We start from the raw sequence: 18684 nt of genomic DNA, 5'->3' as shown, positions 1-18684 counted from the left end.
CGTCCCGTGTTCGGGTCGCTGATGGTGATCGTCTGGTCTTCGTTTGAATAATTTTTGACGATACTTTCGGTGAGGATGTCGAATGGCCGACCAAGAAGAACGTCGTAGGCGGGGTTCCGAATGATGTGGACTTGGAGGTACAGGGTGATGTCGCCGATGAGGAATGGCACGTTGCGTGCCAGGCCCAAGGATCGGTCGATTTCGCCGTTCGCCGACTGCATATTGAGGACGATTTCGGGGTCGTAGATGAGCGCCAGTTCGTTGCAAATGCCTTCCGACATGGCGATGACTTGTGAACCCGGATCGATGACGCATTCGACTTCCTGTTGGTGATCGACGAGGGGAACAATGGACCTTAGGGCTGAAGATTCTTTAGCGACTATCAACGGCTGAGGAACCTGACCGGGCTGTAGACTCTTCAGATATGTTTCGTACGTGTCGGGGATGATGATCGCGCCAGGTGGAGGTGTTTCCGGCTGGTGCAGGACATTGACGAAGGAGGAGACGGTCGGTCGAGTCGGTGGTTCGAGATCGTCGATGGCGTAGGGTAGATCGGCATCTTGGTAGAAGGTCCGAACATTGCTGGCGTCTTTGGTAGGTGATTGGCGTGCCGACGTGGCTTCCCTGACCTGCGAACGGACTTCGGCGGAGAGGGAGAGTAGTTCGCGCTGGGTAAGCGTCACCTGAGTGGCCATCGCCCTGTTGTAGACCTCGGCTGCTACCTTCTCGTCGTAGATCGGCGCCGTGGTTTTGTAGGCCGGAGCGTCCTTCTTTGCCGATGGTATCTTTGCCGGGGCCCCTATGTTGCGTTCGTGCGGTGGTGCATAGGTGGCGTCCTGGGCTTTGGCGTATGGGTGGATCGGAGCATCGTCCTTGGCTGGTACCGGGGGCGGTCGCTGAGTCGGGGTGGTTGGTCGGGGTTCGGGTTCGGGAGTTTCGGTCCTCGCTCGTCGTTCGGGAGCCGGTGAAGGGGTAGGTGCCGAACGTCCCGTCTGCGCCATTTCTCGTGCCCTTGCGCCCCGTGTTCGGAGCGCGAATAGTTCGCGTTCGAGGCTCGCAATTCGCTGGACGTCGGTGAGTTGGTAAGTTGGGGTGACATCCAGCAATGAGGGTGAATCGTGACGGGAGGCTATCGTCATCGGGTGAGTCGGCGCCGCGTTTACCGTAAACATCATCTGTCCGGTCGCCAACTGGCCTGGATTCCTGCGATGCCATTCGTCAACTCGGTCCTTCAGATTACTACCCGTGATTTCTCTGGGTACGAATGCCCCACTTGACAATACAACCTTCCCCTCGATATTCCTCTTGCATTTGCCGATCCGAATGTATTCGTTGACCTCGGGACAGGCGCGCATGAAGTGTTCGGGACTGCCGCAGAACATGCAGTTATCGCCGCCTTGTCCTGGTTGTCGGGATGGTCGATCGGCTGGCCTGGACGTCCCCTGAGCTGCAATGGCTTTGACGAAGGTGTCGGTGAGCCGTTCGAACATGGTCGCCAGGTCTTCGGCCTTGATCGTGTTGGTGGGCGGCGCAGCGGGGGCTGCTCGAGAGATGTCGGTGGGCGTAGTGCTGTAGGCGGATGTGGTGCCGTGCAAGACGAATCGGGCCGCGTCGTGGATGTCCTGGAGGTTGTACGGGTCGTCTGGGAAATGATCGGGGAACTTGAGTTGTAGACGTTGAGAGATTCTTGCCCATAGCTCTGGTTGGAATCCTCTAGCGAAGGCGCGTCCCTGTTCGGCGACCGAGATTCGTGCCTTGCTGAGGAGGAATACCGTGATCGCCAGGAATCGCCGATGATAGTCGCCGAGTTCGCTGAGAGACAAGATGCCGACCCTGCTCGTTTTGCCGACTAGCTTGTCCATATCTGATACCGACCATTTGCGCTCTTCCTCCGATCCGGGGTATAGTCTGTAGACCTCTTCGCAGAACTCCTTGAATGTCTTCGTGGCGTCGGTGAAAGTGGTGAGCGATTCCCAAAGCTCACAGGTGTCGACGTCCAGGAATCGGCAAGCGTGTTTCTTCCTTTCCTGCTCGTCTTCTACCGCAGACCGAACGAAGTGGAAGTCCAGATCGGCGAAATATCGTCTCAATTCGCGGGGTTGATGGGGGTCAAAGGTCGGAGCCGTTCGATCTCCACGAGCGGGCATGGATGGGGTTGCCATAGTGAGAAAGTCAAAGGTGGGGGAGAAGGTATTGTTTGCTAAGGTGATCGGGGATGGAGTCGCTGGTTCGAAGGAGCGTTCTAGCGAAGTCGGTCGGATGGTCGGCGTCCAGAAGACGGGGCTGCGTGGGATTAACGGAGAGATGGAGTCGTGGAGAGATGGGATAGGAGACGGGGGTGATTGTTCTAAGAGCGCAAGGTCGAGGATGGGGGAAATCGGCGGGAGTAGCGATCGGTTCGGCGACGAAGGTGGGGTTAAGAAGAAAGTGGAGTCGGGTGGCGGCGAGAGCGATGGCGAGGATTCAAGATCAAGATAGTGATGGTGGGATAGATGCTCCGGGACTATATCGGCGTCTCCGAACAAACTTCGGTCGGCAGATGTTTCCTGAGTATTGAAGCTGTCGATAACTGTTTGTCGTTCTTCGCGCTCCGCTGTTGGTCGGGACGAGCGACGTAGATTCCTTGAGGTAATTTTGAATACTAACCCCTCGCGGTGGGCTCCAAAATGATACGCTAGAGGTGGCTCTAAGTGCCGAGCACAACACTAAAACAACCTCTAATGCAGGGGGTGCTGGAGCTAGTTTCTGTTACACAAGGAATCGTTAGTGATGACTTTAGAAATCGACGGCGCACTTGAGAAGCAGCGAGGAGTGGAGATTATAGCGCCCGAACGGTTTCGGGACTGCACCGAACACCGACCGAACGTTCGGTCGGTCGTGTCGGCGATTCGGTCGGTAACGAGGAGGTAGTGTCGCGACCGACAACTACGTGCTTCAAGAGCCACACGGGACTCTGACAATATACGAGGAAGGACGAGGGGTACGAGCAAAGAGACGAGTACGAACGCGAACAAGGCCGAACGACGAAGATGACAAGTTTTCGGGAGTCGATGAAGACGATTTCGATGGTTGAGACGAGTGCGAATGAGCTCTGAACTGTGGGGTGCGAAAGCTGGTTTATTCCAGAGTTGTATGTAGGTTTTTATAGTAAACAGCGCCCCTAAGTAAAATATCGAACCTGAAATGAGAGTAGATGTCGAATGGGCGCCAAGCCTTAGCGATCAGAGAAGATAAGGAGGTAGGTGAGATGTCCATATGGGTTCCGAAGGTGATAAGGTAAAAGGTAATCAGTGATGTCGAAATCCCGAACGTTCGGGATCCGTCGCCCGAGTGTAGGTAGCAGGAACAGGCGTTGGAGAACCAATGAAAAATAAAGAAGAGGTATCGTACGACCAGGGTGGCCAAGCAATGGTGTAAGATCGTGTTTGACCGACCATGCGGAAGTCGGGACGATAAGCGATAAGGACCGACCGACTCACGGAGGACATCGGCCGATACGGAATACTGGCTCCGATCTCGTACACACCTATCGTAACCCTCCTGTGCGGTCATGGTAAGTACGTGAAGTGTGGGCGAACTGACCCAAGTGCTGCCGAATCGTCCTTCGGTGGCTTGTCGTCGGTCGGGTAGGGACCGACCGTGTTCGGTAAAAGTCGGCGACTTCGGTACTTGTCTAGCACTGTTCGGTATTTCCCCAAAGCTTCCCGAATCCCTCCCTCGGACCCTAGCGCGGGTGCATGCTCATCATCGGGTTCTCCCCCGTTTGGTGAAAGAGATGGTTTGGCTTGAGCCTTTCGTTTCTCTTCTGCGTATTTCCTTATGTCCTGTAGGAGCCATTTCCTTTTGAGGTATGCTCGTAGTTGGACACCAAACGTTCCGCTGTGATCGCGGAGTCCTACATCTTCCGACAATCTTCGGAGATGTTCTAGGCGCTGTTTTTCGCGCTCGTTAATGCGTGGTTTGTGCCGTGGCTCCACGTCTGATAACCGCCCATTGTTTTGCGGTTCTTCCCTTGCCCTAGTGAACCCATGTGGTTGCTGGCATTTCTGGGGGCACCGATCAAAGTGCACTTCACGTCGCCTCCACTTGATGGAGGGATCGTGGTATTTCAACCAATCTGTTCCTAGGATAAGGTCGTCTTTCCCTAGATTGGAGATAAACATCTGGACGCGCTCAGTATGCGTTCGTCCCCTGATGTCCCGAATGGTGAGGTTCACATCCAAGGCTGATCGGATGAGACCTGCTTTATTAATGGTGTCATCGACGTTCCGGACGCGAATGGGGTTGTTGAGTGTGTAGGTGGGAAAGCGATGTCTCCTGACCCAAGTTTCATTTACTATAACCCCCTCGCATGCCGAGTCGATGGTTGCCTTTGCTCCAGCGTATTGACTCCTGTTTGATACTTTCACGTTCAGGCGTATGGGAGTGATGATACAGTCGTTCATTGCTCCGATACGAATACAAGTGCGGGCATCAAACTCGGGTCGTTCTTGACCTCTCTCCTTCGCTGGTGAGGGAGAGGTCAGGAAAAACGCTCCGCGTGTCCCAAGATCACTTCTCTTGCTTCATCTTCCCCTAGTTCTCCGAGCACTGCTCCGATTCGAGCAGAATGACTGACGCTTCCGTCTCCCCGTCGTCCGTTAGGTAACATAACGCGTTGCCCATGGTTCGTTTGGGGTCGTCCGGATGGGGCAGAGTGAGGACGTTCCATCGAAGGACCAGGTTGTGGTACCCGCTGGTCGTTGCGATGAACATCCTCTGTCTCCATTCCTCGATATATTCCTGCTTGGTCTCCCATAGCGGGTGCGTCGTCTTCTCCTTCCAAATCAACCGTGCGGTTTCCTCTCCCTGTCGTACCCAGGCGTCTCTTCGAGTTTCCTCGAACTGGGCGAACGCCTCTACGTGGTGACCAACAGTTAGCACTAGAGTGCCCTGGCTTTCCGCAGTTAGAACAGGAGGTGGTTCGCTTGCCGTCAAATTTTCTCTTTTGACTTTCGGCGTTACGCTTTCTGGTAGCGTCAATGTCCATGTCAGCCACCTGGTTGTTCATTCTGCGAGGGGCAGTTGTGGAGTTATAGCGGACAGCTGGTTGGGTGTGGAAACGATTCAGATAATCGCTGCGAAAGGAGGTGGAGTTGGCAAGGATGGCCTTTTGAGCGGATCTGGCTCTGAGTCGTCCGTCTATTTCGCAGGCTGTGTTAATCCAATCCTGGATGGTATCTTTTGGTTGAACTTCCTTGTCATATATTTTGTCCATGACGCGCGGGTCTAACCCGCGTTGGAAGTAAGGGACTTGCTCCTTGTCGGAGATGTCGGCATCGGCGGCAATGAGGATGAATTGGTTGGAATATTCATCAACCGTCATTCGTCCTTGGGAGAAGGCCATGAGTGCGCTTCGCGCTTTATCGGTCTTGCCGGTCTCCCTAAATTGAAGCTTGAACTTTGCTAAAAAGTCCCTCCAGGTTCCTAGATCAGTGGGAGGGTCCGCTCCTACTGATTTGAGGAGGAAGTTCTCGGCCCAAGCTCCTGCCGTGCCATATCTCATGCATGAGAGTACCAAGGATATCTTGTCTTGATCGGTCTTGTACCGATCGGATTCTGCTGCGAAAAGAAGGAGGCATTGGAGCATGAATTTCTGGGATTCAATGCGGTTGCCTGTATAGTTGTCTGGGAGTTTGACCTTCCCTCTTCCGGGTTGTACTGTCGCGGAAGGGGGGTCTGTAGAAGTCGAAGCTTGTCCCGACATGTTGGCGAGCGGTTCGTTTCAGGTGTTGATCGGTGTTTGGTCTGGTGAGTCGGAGTCTGATTCTGAGGTCGTTTCCTCTTGCTCCGAGTCTTCGGGGATTACTGGCGCCGGTTCCCTGTATTGTGGGGCTAGTTCCCACTGAGCTTCTGTTTCATTCCAAATATCCTCTTCTTCTGTTCCGTCTTCAAGGGTGAAGTAATAACGCCCGTTTCGGTATGAGCAGTTATCGTAATTCGGGGGGGCGTATCTGTTGTTGTCTTCGTAGACCCAGAAGTCCCCTTCGCGCCGGATAGGGCGATTGTTGTGACGGAGTTGGTTATCGATACGTCTAGTGCCGGGTGGGTATTCCCGGCCTAGGTCTTGCTCCAGAGTGTGTGCAGTAACACTTTCTCGATGGGGGTCTATATCCCCACTAAGCAAGGTTATGAGAGAGAGTGTGGCAGCAAGCTAGTGCGAGCAAGGTAGGGGCAGAAGAGTCTATTCTAGTGTTACGACTGCTCGTCGGTAACCCCAAGAGTAGGAGGTTCTTCCCTAGGTCACTCGTGGAGGATGTGTGGAACGATGGTCTCGGCTGTACGTGTAGCACAGGAGCCAGAAGTGTATTGCGATATAGCAATGAAGACTGTAGTAGGAAGACTACAGTGGATGAGGGTGCTGTGGTAGGAAGACCACAACGAACGAAGTAGACAGTGTGAAGACTGCCTAAGAACGAAGTACTGTGGTAGGAAGACCACAGTGAACGAAGAGAATAGACTGAAGAACCTCAGCCTACTCTATGGGCCTTTTATACTACTTTAGGAAGTAGGGCGTGAGAATACCGTATATGTATCCATAGGTATTTCTCTAAGTCGTCTCTCTCAATAACGACTACTCTTGTGTTTCTCCGTTAGTCTCCTTCCGGCCAGGAACGACTAGGAGCTCAATGCCCGATGTGTGAGTAGTTTGTAAGGCGGTGTTCCATGCCCGCTACACAATAGGCCCGTGATACTCGACCAACGATAAGGTGATCCGTTGGGAGTGGATGACCAAGGTTACTATCTGTACCTTGTTTGTATGCCTCACCTGTGAGGCCGCTTGATATTTGTGATGATCGTGTCGGTATAGACCGCCGTTAAGGCCCGACAGAACGTGATCATAACACTGACCTTCTTCTTTTCTAGGCTGAGTACGCCTGTAGTTGGTGCTCCTCCGATTTCTCGACTGTGGCATTTTGTTGCTACACCCGGCCTGGTCAGGTGTCTTGTATCAAGTGCGCTGACCAGCAAAAGGGGTGCAGTTTCTAGCTCAGGTGGACACCGACGGGGAAAGGAAAGTCAATGGGTAAGGGGAAGTTGAAGGAGAAGGCTTCCGACAAGTCAGAAGCGAATGAGCTGTTGCGCCTGTCAAAAAAATGCAAGGTCAAGGTTCTCATGCCCGAATGTTCTGTTGGTGAGAGCATAGCACAGACCAGAGGCGAGTAACGGTTTGATTAGTGCTGGGATGGGAGCTCATCGGGTTGTCTTAGGTGTGTGGGCTCGGAAGCCTGTCCAATGCCTTCCCACCACCACCTGTGCTGTTCCCTCCTCCTATTCCTGTTCTGTCACTATCCCCACCCTGTCCGACTTGTCTCGTTTGTCGCCAATTGTTGTGCAAGGCATTGTATCTGACCTTTGGTACTGGATTGCTATGGCCGAGGGTACATGGGCTTCGTTGGTGCGGTTGATCAAGATGTGGCAGGCAGAGTTGGAGTCACTCGAGGTGCGGTAGGTCCATTTACGTCTTCAGACATCATCTTGGTTGAGGATTTGTCGGCAGCGGAGGATTTGGATATGTCTGTGTTGGGCAATTTCATACCTGATAAGTAGAATAGTTTCAACGGTTCTATAGTATAGTCCAATGTAATATAGTAGTAAAGGGACTGTCCTGAATTGAATGAGACGTTCAGCTTAGACCAGAGGCATCATTCGGGAAATCAGTTGGTGAAATGGCTATGTGTGAATGTACTTGTAAGCAAAGTATTCAGCGGAAATAAGGAAAATAAATTGGAATATTAGGGGAAGCCTCAGTATGTCATCACAGGCATAAAACCCTATGGTTTTGCGCAAATTGGAAGAAGTTTTTAATGCGGCTTGGTACTTGAAGGAGTGATGGGGAAAATGAGGGTCAACTATTTGGTCGGCGATCGGTTGGTGGCAAAAGTACTAAGAGATATGGAAAAGATTGGGTGTCAGTCCATGTCTGTGATGAATGAACGAAGATAAGGAATGGGTATATCTGTGAATCCTCCTCCCTACTGAAATCATGACTGTCCCCAGTCACTGACCAAAGAGAGCGGAGGGTGGGCAGGTGGGATCTAGTCAGAGGTCACCGAAGCTGCATCATCATCTTTTGCTGACCAGACTGAGCTGGTGTCAGTATCTTCATTGGCACTATCATTTTTGGCATTATTGTCGCTTGATCGGGAATCTTCCATGGCCCGAAGGTGTTCCTGCGAGATGTTAAGGAGGGCTTCAAGGTTGGTGAGCTTCAGCAACCTGCAAGCAAAATAAGGAATAATGCGGAATACTGCAACTGGCTAATCAAAGACCGATCCATCAAGTTTGGCCAGAATATACGCTCCTCCCTGATTCCTAGAAATTACTAGCAAAGGTCCTAAATACCGTGGACGCATCTTCCGATTGAGCACCTTTTCTATGACTGTGTCGCGCATCAGGACAAGTGAGCCTCGGTGGAAATTGAAGTCACGAAGGGTGGCTGAATGCTGTTGTTCAAATTAGATGGCGGCCTGGACATGGGTGCCAACAACTGAGCTGCAAAGGTGGGCAAGGTCCAATTGGCATTTATGCAAGGCAATGGCCCATTAGGCGATGAGGTCAGTGGTGCTGAGAATTGTGGTCGGCGGTGGCAGGAGGTAGGTGGCTTTGGCAATGTCAAGGGGGAGAAGGGGATGGGTTCTGGTTGCTGTGAAGTATGGCAAGCAACCCATTCGGCGCTGAATAGTAATGCAATCAGCCCAAAATATGAAATAAGCTGCACGATTCCACTTGGCCTGATCTCCATCAATGGCTTTGAACAGAGCCTGCCGAATGTCAAAGTGAGGTCGTTTGGCAATGCTGTTGGTGCGAGAATTGTAGCCCGAAATACGGATGTGCTGAATGTGGTACTTTTTTGCTAACTGGTTGAGCGCCTTGACAAACGCTGGTCCATTGTTAGAGACGATCTCTACCAATGTCCCTTATTGGCACAGGATATCCTCAAAGATCCAGTCGGCAAGGGCTGAGCTTGTTTCGCATCGTAGCATTCGGAATTTGGGGTAGTGCAATACCGAACAGCGACCTTGAATGAAATACTTGAAACCACCAGCGGTTGGCATGTGCATGGTGTCCATATACATCTTTGCAAAGAGTGGTGCAGGCGTGGTGACGGTCGGGGGAATGAGGATATTGTGAGTCTGGTGAATCTGGCAAAGGTGATAGGTCCGAACAAACCAGGAAATATCTTGCCTCATGTGCGGCCACCAGAAGCATTTGGCAACCAAGGCGGTCGTGGCATAGAATCCCTTGTGAGCAACGTCGTTGTGGGCGGCAGTGGGGATTGTGATCCGACTAGAGGGGGCTGCAACAATCTTGTGTCAATCGTGCAAGTCTTTTCTCCATAGCTTGTCAGCTGCAATAAAGAACTTAGTGCAATATTGTAGGAAGGTGGCATATTCGGAGTTGGAGAGAGAAGGGGGCCAAACCAATGTTCGGTGCCAGTTGCAGACCAACCATAGGCATTCCTCAGCTTCCAAAGCTTTCTGCAATTTTGGGATATCCAAATAGTCGATGGTCGGGCCTTCGTCATTGGAGTTGGCCTTGGTCGGGAGATCGCCTATGAGTGAGGAGGTAAAGATGGCAGTTGTCGAGGTTGAGTCGGAGGTGGGGAACATGTTGTTGATCTGATGGAGGAAGCTGTAGAGATTGTCAATCCAGTTGTCAAAGTTGTCTTCAAGTTCAGGTCGATCGGTGGGTTGTGGTGGTCATCGGGAGAGTCTATCAGGGCTGTGAGAGGTGCTGGGGATGTGGACAAGTGTGAAATGGAAGGTGAGGATGGAGACAATCCATCGATTGATGCTAGCGCTGGGTTCGAGATCCGGGTTAGTGAGCATGCCCTTGATGTAGCATGCATCTACTTCGACTATCAGGTTCCGAACACCGATGAGATACATTTTGAGTGATCAGAGAGCATGGAAGAGGCCATAGAGTTCGAGCTTGGGTTGGGAGAATCGTGATTTGTGGTCGTTAAGGGTGATAGAGCCAAATCAGGCATAGTACTGAACCTGTGGATTGTTGAGTGCACATTGACAGAGGTGGAAGCTGACCGTGATTTGTGAGGTATCGATGGCGAGGATGACATTGGCTGCCGACCCATAGTCGATTGGCCAAAGGGCTGGCGATTTGAGAAGCGCTGACCGGAGGTCATCCTGGGCCGCTATCTGGTCTGGGCTGAACACAAATGGAAAATCTTTGTGTGTTAACATTGTTAGTGCATATGCTCTGTGTGCAAAATTCCAAATGAAGATCCAAACAACACCGATCATCCCCAGAAATGCCTGAATGTCAGAGAGATCCCTGCAAGATCCCCACTTCCATAATTGACTCTACCCTAGACTCGTCGGGTAATTGTCCTTCGTATGTGCACCGATGGCTGACCACCATGATTTCGGCTGTGCAGAGTGTCACTTTGTGTCCCGAAAAGGTCCCTCCGCTATACTTCATCTACTGAACCACTTGATTGAGGCCTTGAAAGTGTGGGTTTTCGGGGTGCTTTTCGAAGCCGCTGTTTGGAAGTTTGTATTGGGTCGGTGGGCCCCAAATTAGGACATCATCGATGAAAGGAATAGTGGTATCTGGGATCTCTGGTTGGAGGATGTGGGTAATGTTGTCGTGGAAGATTGGGACCAAATTTGTCCATCCCATGGGCAGGGTGATGAGTCAGTGAGTGCCAAATGGGGTCTGGAATGTGGTAAAGTTGCAAGATGATTCAGCTAGCCCTCGTTCGTCACAGCCAACATAGAGATCCAGAATGCTGCCGCAAGCACGAGCTGCAAACTGTTCAGCGATCTGATCAGTATATGGGGGCACACCTGAATGCTGGATGGTGACTGTGTTCAGGGGTTCGAGGCTGTAAATGATTCGGAGTTTGGTGCCAGTGGAGGTGCTATTTGTCTTCTTGATGACCGTAAACCAGTGCGATCAGTAGGACAAATTTGATGGCTCATAGACTCCAGCAGTGATCTTGGTTTTGATAAGTTGGCACACTTCATCGTAGATGCCTGGTGGAATCGGAATGTTGCGTTGAACCCAGGGCTTGTGTTCGACCACTGGCATATTGACAGGAGGAAAGAATTCCTTGCGGAAATGTCCACGTTCCAAATCGTCCCAGGCAAATCCCATCTCTTGTAGACACATGAAATGGTGCATGAGCTGTCATTCGGCGGGCCAAAGGAAGTCGTCCAAGTGGACTTTATTGATGAGGTTGTGTCATTCGGCTGTGTATCTGCCGGTCGGCATGAAGGGTGGCAGGCTCGGTGTCAGCATTTGAAGGGTAGCAAGAGGGTCACCAAGGATGTTCCAAATGATTCGGAACTTTTCAGAGAGGTTGGCCAAGACTGGTTGTGTTTTCTGAGCAACCAGTTTGTACTTGTGCTTGGTGGCGAAGATGGTGACCGGGTTGGCAATATTAGTGGAATAGAGCAAACTGGGGATGACTGAGGAGAATCGGGATGACATATCGGAATCAAGATTGTTTTTGAGATGATTTGCGGGCCCCAAATTGGAGGCTATAATGTACTTGAGACAAAGATCGCGACAAGAGGGAGATAGAGAATGGAAATCTGAGGACACTTTGATAAGTGGGAAATTGGGGGTATCATGATTGGTGGAAATGATCAGTGCAACTTCTCCTTGATCTCAGATCAATTCATTGAGTCGCAGAAACCTGCTTGTCTCTGGTGAAGAACTCGAGGGGGTCCTTGTCTGATTGTTGGAATGGTGGCTCGTTGTCCTGTGTTTGGGTCACTGATAGTGATTGTCTGGTCTTCATTTGAATAATTCTTGACAATACTTTTGGTGAGGATGTCGAAAGGCCAACCGAGGAGAACGTTATAGGCTGGGTTCTGAATAATGTGGACTTGGAGGTACAGGGTGATGTTGCCGATGAGAAATAGGACATTGCGTGCGAGGCCCAAGGATTGGTTGATTTCGCCATTCGCTGACTGCATATTGAGGACAATTTTGGGGTCGTAGATGAGCACCAGTTCATTGCAACATCTGGAAAACCACCCCTTTGTATTAAGCTCTAATTAGTTCTATTTATGCATAATTAAGAACAATTAGGATTAGATATTTTTAGCTTACCCCCCCTCTAAACCTGTTCTAATTAGACATAATTTTCCTAAATTAGGAATTATTAGGATTGATTATAACTTGAAATTTCGGAAAAATCATAATAAATCAAGCATCACAGTTCTCATAGCCTTCTTATAGAGTCATGTCTATTTCAGAGCACTAGTTCAATACTTAAACACAGAATATATCTTATAACAAACTTGCCTTTTGCCAGAGTTGAACTAACAACCTCATGTATGCAAGCACCCGGGACAGATGCTCTGAGCCACTAAGCCACAAGGTCTAAGATATAAACTCAGTAATCTAAATAAGTAGACATAATATAGGCAACCTCAACATCTCTGATTTTCCCAGACATTTATCTTTCCTCTATCTTATAAATAAATAGGTCAATAAATACCTAAAAAGTCAGGTCTTTCAGGATTTAGTTTAAACACAAGCTAAGAAGATAATAAACCAATGGAAAATTGATAATACACTTTATATAGGATAAAAATAGATTATGACACTTACACAATTTGGACTGAGAATGTGTAAAACTATGATTGAGTGTAATATTCAATGGGACTCTACTAGTATAGACAATGCTACCTGAATTTGCAAATTTGATCAAAAACATGATTATGAATAATCAAGATCCAATAAAAGAGAGGGGTTTTCCAAATAACCACTAGTAAGGTAGAGGGTGGGGACAAGAGTATATGTATGGCATGTATATAAATAAGCACAAGATTGTTGGAGGTGATCTTAATATGCTTAATGCATATATTTCCTATATAGCAGGCAAATATATCATTCTGGCACCACATACCAATATGACTGTCTTTTCCACAGCCTAATAGCTAGAAGAAAACACCAAGTTTGAGCATCTTCTGTATAACAAGGCAATAAACAATATAAATAGTGCTAAAAATTGTTATATCAATAGTGATAATGATTGTGTGCTGCACAAGACAGTATTAGCCACTATACTAATAGACAAGGTCTATAAGGCTGCATATAGCATATCCCTAAGCCCAGCCCACATGTTGTGTCCTATGATGACCAGTAGCAGGCATTGGCTAACAATGACAACTTTAATGATCTTGTGTGCAAGGACAAGGTACCTAGGTCTTCATAGCCTCTTGTGGCAGCTGCCAAGCTGCTAACAAAGTGGCTGAGAGCATCAATGCATATTTCTCTCTTTCTATATCCCTTATAAAAGCAGCTGGAAAGTCAGCAAAAGAGCTACAAGATAATGATATAGGCATATATAAAAGAGAGTAATATGCTAAAATAGTATAGAATGTGCGACATCTTTACCTTCTCACTGATAGAGTAGTAGTACTTACTATTTCCTACTAATAATTAGAGACTTCTTAGTATAGAATTAGTGCTAATATCATGAAATTAGAAACCAATCCAATGCTCACAATGTGTTGCTCCCAATTAGAAAATTAGATACTTTTAGATGCTATTAACACTTTTAGATACTTTTAGACACTATCAGATATAATCCAGAGCTAATACAAGGGGGTGTTTTTCCAGATGTTGGCATGAGCCTTGATCATGTCTATCTCCTTTCTCACAGCCATGAAGACCACCTGGGCATGATCCAATATCTTTGTCGGAGGGCAGAAGGTTTTGAGTAAAGATTGGTTACGCATCTGACAGGTATTCAATATGTAGCACCCTTGCAAGGAGTGAATAACCTCGTCAGTATGCTGTTTGGATTGTTTGCGTTCTTGATATACAGGTCGAGTTTTTATAACTGTGCACGACATATCACGACAGTTGTGCAGTACATTGACCGTCCCTTGAATGGCCTGCAGATACAAAGCAAGTGTTCAGTAACATAATAATAATAAGCGAGATGTGTGTGAGAGGATGCCTCACCTCTGCGCACACGACTGTGTAATTGGCAAGGAGTGAGACTTGTGGCATGTGGTACAAGTCATGGGGTGTGCCAACTGTTGCCCGTTGGATGACAATCCAGTTGGCCATGCCTCGGCTCTCTGCACCAGAAGCAACACCCTGTAATACCTCTTTCACAAGTCCTAACTGGGGCCTTGCATCTACTCCACTCTCAGGCGATATAAGAACCCATGCATTCCGGTCACACCAATCACCATTTGCTGCCATGACACGCATTGGGCTCCGCACACCCGTGGATGATATACCTGGGGGTATGGCAAGCCCTAGTTCTGATGTGACTGTTTGCATCCACACAAGTGGCTTGCCGGCCTTTTGAACCAACCCTGTGCAGCACGACATAAGTGAGGGCTTGTTCTTTTAGACCTTCAATGTGTTTGCTCACCGGCACTCACTCGTGTATGATTCTTATGATCTTCTTTGAATCCTAGGAGATGCTCACCAAAATCATTGACATCCACAAGTTCTCTGGGCTGTGGACCAATGGTAATCCAATGGGTCCTCTTGGAAGGTTGCTGTGTTGCCAGCCAAGGCAACTGTCCAGCCATAGCAAGTTGATTGATTGAATTATCACTATGGGAGACATTGTCGTTGGGTGAAAGTTCACTGGGTGTGAAGTGACGGAAGTAGCCTCCACTAAGAAGATAGCAAGTGCGGTTACACTATACCATCAATTTGGCAATGTCTCGGGATGGAGCATAACAGTTGCTGTGGATGCTGTGCGCTCGGATGATCGCATTAAACGATTCAAATCCTTCTGTTGCAAAGAGCATAGGGGGCCCAAACTGCCAAATATGTTCCGGCAGGTGGATGAGGATGTGTAATTTCGGTTTATTAAACCATCGTGGTATGAGGCGACATGTGCAATTCAAGAAATAATGGATAGAGGCTTGGAGCTCCAACTGTGTTGTATGATGGGTTCAGCACTTTCGAAGTAAAGACTGATTGACTCACTAGGTAATGGTTGATATCTAGAATGTTGGGCTGCCACACCAGTGATATGAGTGCACTCAAAGCAACCCAGGCATGCAGCTGATCGTCAGTGAGGCCCAAGTTGTGAAGCACAAAAGGTGCCGCCTGTGCGATGGCACGGAAGTCTTGGCCAGTCAAAGATCCAGCATACTTGACCAAGGTGTAGCCTGCGAGAGGCGGAATGTTGAGGCCTGATGTGTCAAAACTAGACAGCCGGGCCATCAATATTGGTTTCTTGTCTGCAGCTATCCGAGCGACCGCATCAAGCCAAAAGTACTTAACAAAACCAATCAGGATAACATGCAGGATTTCAACGGGGGTATTGGCGTAGGGATTCAAGTCTGGAAGACTTTAAATATGCTTCAAAGGGCGAGCAAGAAGTGCCAACTCACCTTTGATGCGCCACACTGGTGATAAACAATGCTCCATGTCCTGAGGAAAGGAGCTCAACAACCTGTTCATATCTTGCTCCTTTGCTTCACGACTGTTCCCCCTCAAACGCAAGACATTCGTGAGCCTTTCAATAAAATGGGATTGGAAGGTATCCTTGATGCCAGCTGCTGTGCAGAGCCTCTTGATTGCCGCCAAACCCCCAATGCATTAGGCATGCTTCCACTGTTCTTGTAAGTTTTTCAGGGTTTCCACTCGAATGCGCAGTCGGCTTCCCACCTAGTGCCCACATGAGCAGTGAGTTCATGGACAGCAGTCCTCACAAAAGCAGTGACTTACATTCATGAAGTGCGTGATATGAGAGATCATGTCTGGCATGGACTCCTTGTTTTTGCGAGCCCGCTTTTGTTTGGGTGGTTGGGAGACACTTGCCTCAGCTCCAGTGTGAGGACCAGACTCGACTGAAGAAGCATTGCTATTTGCTTGCCATTGGCCTTCAAGTTCCTCTGACAATGTTGTGTGAGCCCATTGTCATTGTTATCACCATCAGGGGACATCACTCACGATCCTCGTCAATGTCATCATGTTCATCTCTAGCAACCCAACAAGCATGGCAGAACCTCTTGCCCTGGAGGCCGATGTGACATGCCATCTCACTTTGCATGGGATTATCCCCGAGCATAGCCAAGACTGAGGGGATCACTAGCACAGCCTCCTGGAGAATGCAATCCCATGCCCATATGCCGCTTTTCTGGCAATCCCTGGTCATTGTTAAGCTATCAAATAAAGCAGAGATCAATGGTAAGCGCACTGCAGTTGACGAACAATTCCATCTAGCATTTCCAGCGGTGGGGCAACATTTGAAGTGGACAGGAAATGTATGCTAGATTCTTGATGCACAAAGTGACGTGGCAATTCCGTAGTGGTAAACAAGAAGGAATTATGTTTGTTCCATTTTTTTAAAACATTGCCTGAGGTGTCGTCGCAGTACAGCCATACTGGGAAGGCAACAACATGGTGTCCTTGACTTGTGGAGCGCTAGCGATTACCGCATTGAGAATCCGAGTATGTCCATGGTGTAATTGCCCCCAAAGCCACTTTTTGACATCCTGCATGTGACGAACACCGAATCAGTGCATTGACCCCTATGGAAGAGAGCATCACTATACCAAGTATACTCTGAGGACTCGGAACTTTCAGTCGCAAGAATGACCGCTGGAAATGAGGGAATGCCATACTGAAGGAGGTGATTGGGATCTCAACTTCCAAGTGCTCAAGTACGACCCATTGCTGGTGACCAGAACTGGTCCCTGTCGTTGTCATAGTCCACGTGCGTGCCCATATATGATCCTCGTGAATGAACCATCGGTATGGTACACACGCTTGACTGTCTCGTAGCAGTGCAGGCTCAAATATATAGTAGTCCTGCCCCTCCAATCGGACCATTGGCGTTGTAAGCTCAGAGTCAAGCTCATGGAGCCATTGGTGGCCTTGCCATGCTTCGGCGAGCCTTGAACCAGCATCCTCTGGCAAGAAATGGAGGTGCAGGCGCACACAAGGGTTTGCCATCTCCTGTCACCAAACATTTGAATGCATGCCAATAAGACACATTTGTCCACATTAGAAACATTGATGGACCTGGGCTACAATTGCAGCAAAGTCATTGACATAGAAAAGATTCCCTAACGCTCCTTGGTAGCGCAGGCTCTGGATGCCACATAGTTGCTGTAGACAGTCCTAGACATCCTTCATGGATCGTTCAGAGGGCACGTTGCAGACTCCCAGGGCCAAGAGAGCCCAATGAATCACCGCATTGTCTTTGTCCGAAAAGACATACCTTGGTACATAATGTAGAATATCTACGACACATGTCTGACAGTGGGCAAGTCAGTGTACCTGCAGGCATCTAGGTGAGAATTCTTGCACCTACCTCACAGTCAGACCATGGAAACCACAGTGAGCTCTCATCGGGATTGAACTTCTATGCTGGATGTGCATGGCCTACGAAGATGGCATTTGGATCCTCATCGGTTTGATCTGCCAAAGGAAGGCACCTATTAGCAGCAATAAAATCTCCCGGGGGGCTCGCATACCAACACAAGTGTGTTCTTCAAGTGCAGCCTCATCAAGCTCAGCTTCCTCATTGTCTGAATCCGCGTCAACAGCTTCACTATGGAGTATATACTGCTGAAGGTCAGCCGCAAGCGTGTTAATGGCATTTGAAGCCTGGAAGGAATCCTGGTGGTAGTCACTGAGATTGGCTCTGCTCCAATCCATCTCGATTGGCCGGTTATTGAAATCTGATGGAATGTTTTGCAAGATGTCCGGTGATGACTTCCGACCCCCTAAATTCGCGAGGATTCGGCCCAAGTTCCCGCGGAGGTACTCGCCCTCTTGCAAACACCGCCGGGGTTCATCTGTGTTGCTGTTGGACAGATCGGAGTCAACACGCCAGAACTGCAGGTGTTTATTGTGTGCATTTGTTCCTTCGTGCTGATCGAGATAGCGAGCTTGTACGGCCTTGTCACAGGGCAGGCAGTGGAACCAACTGTGCTATGAAAGCTCTGGGTGCCATCCTAATACGGGCTAAGTGGCCGATTGAAATCAAGGAGTGAAACAAACACTCACTCTCAGAATAGTTGGAAGAGAATTCACCCATCTGCTTATTGAACGAGGTGCGTGCATTCCTTCCTTGTGCAGCATTCCCTCGGTGTTGCTCTATGGGCATACCACCCAGTACACATGCTCGGACATGCAGTGTCGTGTTATTCGCAATTCCCACTAATTCCAGAATGTCAGTATCCTTGAGAGTAGGTGCGCCGGCGTGGAAGACTTGATATCGCACACGGTGCAAATTTGCGATCAGTCAACGACATCGCAGCTTCTCCAGGACATGACCAATGGTGCACTTAGAGGACATGACTGGTTAATTGAATCATGAGTCAATAACTTCATAGGACTAGCAAGAACATACCTAAGACAACCCCCCAGAGGCTAAGTGTACCATGGACGAACAGGTTGATATCCTGGTTCTGTCCGTGGTCTGTGTGCGTGGAGGACCACATTGGCCTGCGCTGCAAGAGGTGCCTTATGCATAGCAAACCTAAGGATGTTTGAGCACTCAGGGAAGGTGGTGTATAGAGATGAATGTACTCAATATGAACACAAGGCCAACAAGGGGGAAAGTGAAGGGCAGAAATAGCCACAACACTGACAGCAGTGATCTTGCCCCCCTATCCATTTCAAAATGCAGACATGAGCAGAGCAAAGAGCCCCATACTGCAACCGCTATCGCGA

General features: G+C 49.2%; 6 protein-coding genes across 6 annotated transcripts; all 6 read right to left on the bottom strand.

The window, feature by feature from the left end:
• Positions 1 to 4079: 4079 nt before the first annotated feature.
• Positions 4080 to 4445, bottom strand: HETIRDRAFT_316211 (uncharacterized protein; the record flags this gene model as incomplete). Its single annotated transcript, XM_009547328.1, has 1 exon — positions 4080 to 4445. A coding segment is annotated over one exon (366 nt), but the record flags the coding sequence as incomplete, so codon positions are not given.
• A 77-nt stretch (positions 4446 to 4522) lies between these two features.
• Positions 4523 to 5746, bottom strand: HETIRDRAFT_315661 (uncharacterized protein; the record flags this gene model as incomplete). Its single annotated transcript, XM_009547327.1, has 1 exon — positions 4523 to 5746. One exon carries the CDS (start codon positions 5744 to 5746, stop codon positions 4523 to 4525), a length of 1224 nt encoding a protein of 407 aa, XP_009545622.1.
• An 18-nt stretch (positions 5747 to 5764) lies between these two features.
• On the bottom strand, positions 5765 to 6882 carry HETIRDRAFT_450957 (uncharacterized protein; the record flags this gene model as incomplete). The annotated part of the gene is made up of 2 exons (XM_009547326.1): positions 5765 to 6158; positions 6809 to 6882. 2 exons carry the CDS (start codon positions 6880 to 6882, stop codon positions 5765 to 5767), a joined length of 468 nt encoding a protein of 155 aa, XP_009545621.1.
• Positions 6883 to 8585: 1703 nt separating this feature from the next.
• HETIRDRAFT_119482 (uncharacterized protein) lies at positions 8586 to 10683 on the bottom strand (the record flags this gene model as incomplete). The annotated part of the gene is made up of 5 exons (XM_009547325.1): positions 8586 to 8959; positions 9062 to 9350; positions 9489 to 9662; positions 10086 to 10209; positions 10487 to 10683. The coding sequence occupies 5 exons, from the start codon at positions 10681 to 10683 to the stop codon at positions 8586 to 8588; spliced, it is 1158 nt and encodes a 385-aa protein (XP_009545620.1).
• A 998-nt stretch (positions 10684 to 11681) lies between these two features.
• On the bottom strand, positions 11682 to 12032 carry HETIRDRAFT_316266 (uncharacterized protein; the record flags this gene model as incomplete). The annotated part of the gene is made up of 1 exon (XM_009547324.1): positions 11682 to 12032. A coding segment is annotated over one exon (351 nt), but the record flags the coding sequence as incomplete, so codon positions are not given.
• Positions 12033 to 13616: 1584 nt separating this feature from the next.
• Positions 13617 to 18452, bottom strand: HETIRDRAFT_119480 (uncharacterized protein; the record flags this gene model as incomplete). The annotated part of the gene is made up of 14 exons (XM_009547323.1): positions 13617 to 13919; positions 13990 to 14351; positions 14468 to 14561; positions 14694 to 14810; positions 14980 to 15338; positions 15390 to 15429; positions 15727 to 15893; positions 15952 to 16163; positions 16514 to 16959; positions 17026 to 17124; positions 17393 to 17424; positions 17481 to 17897; positions 18016 to 18219; positions 18362 to 18452. 14 exons carry the CDS (start codon positions 18450 to 18452, stop codon positions 13617 to 13619), a joined length of 2943 nt encoding a protein of 980 aa, XP_009545618.1.
• Positions 18453 to 18684: the final 232 nt, after the last annotated feature.

The sequence above is a fragment of the Heterobasidion irregulare genome (assembly GCF_000320585.1).
Source record: "Heterobasidion irregulare TC 32-1 unplaced genomic scaffold scaffold_04, whole genome shotgun sequence".
In the NCBI taxonomy this organism is placed as follows: Eukaryota; Fungi; Basidiomycota; class Agaricomycetes; order Russulales; family Bondarzewiaceae; genus Heterobasidion; species Heterobasidion irregulare.
This window is presented reverse-complemented; position numbering and strand designations above follow the sequence as displayed.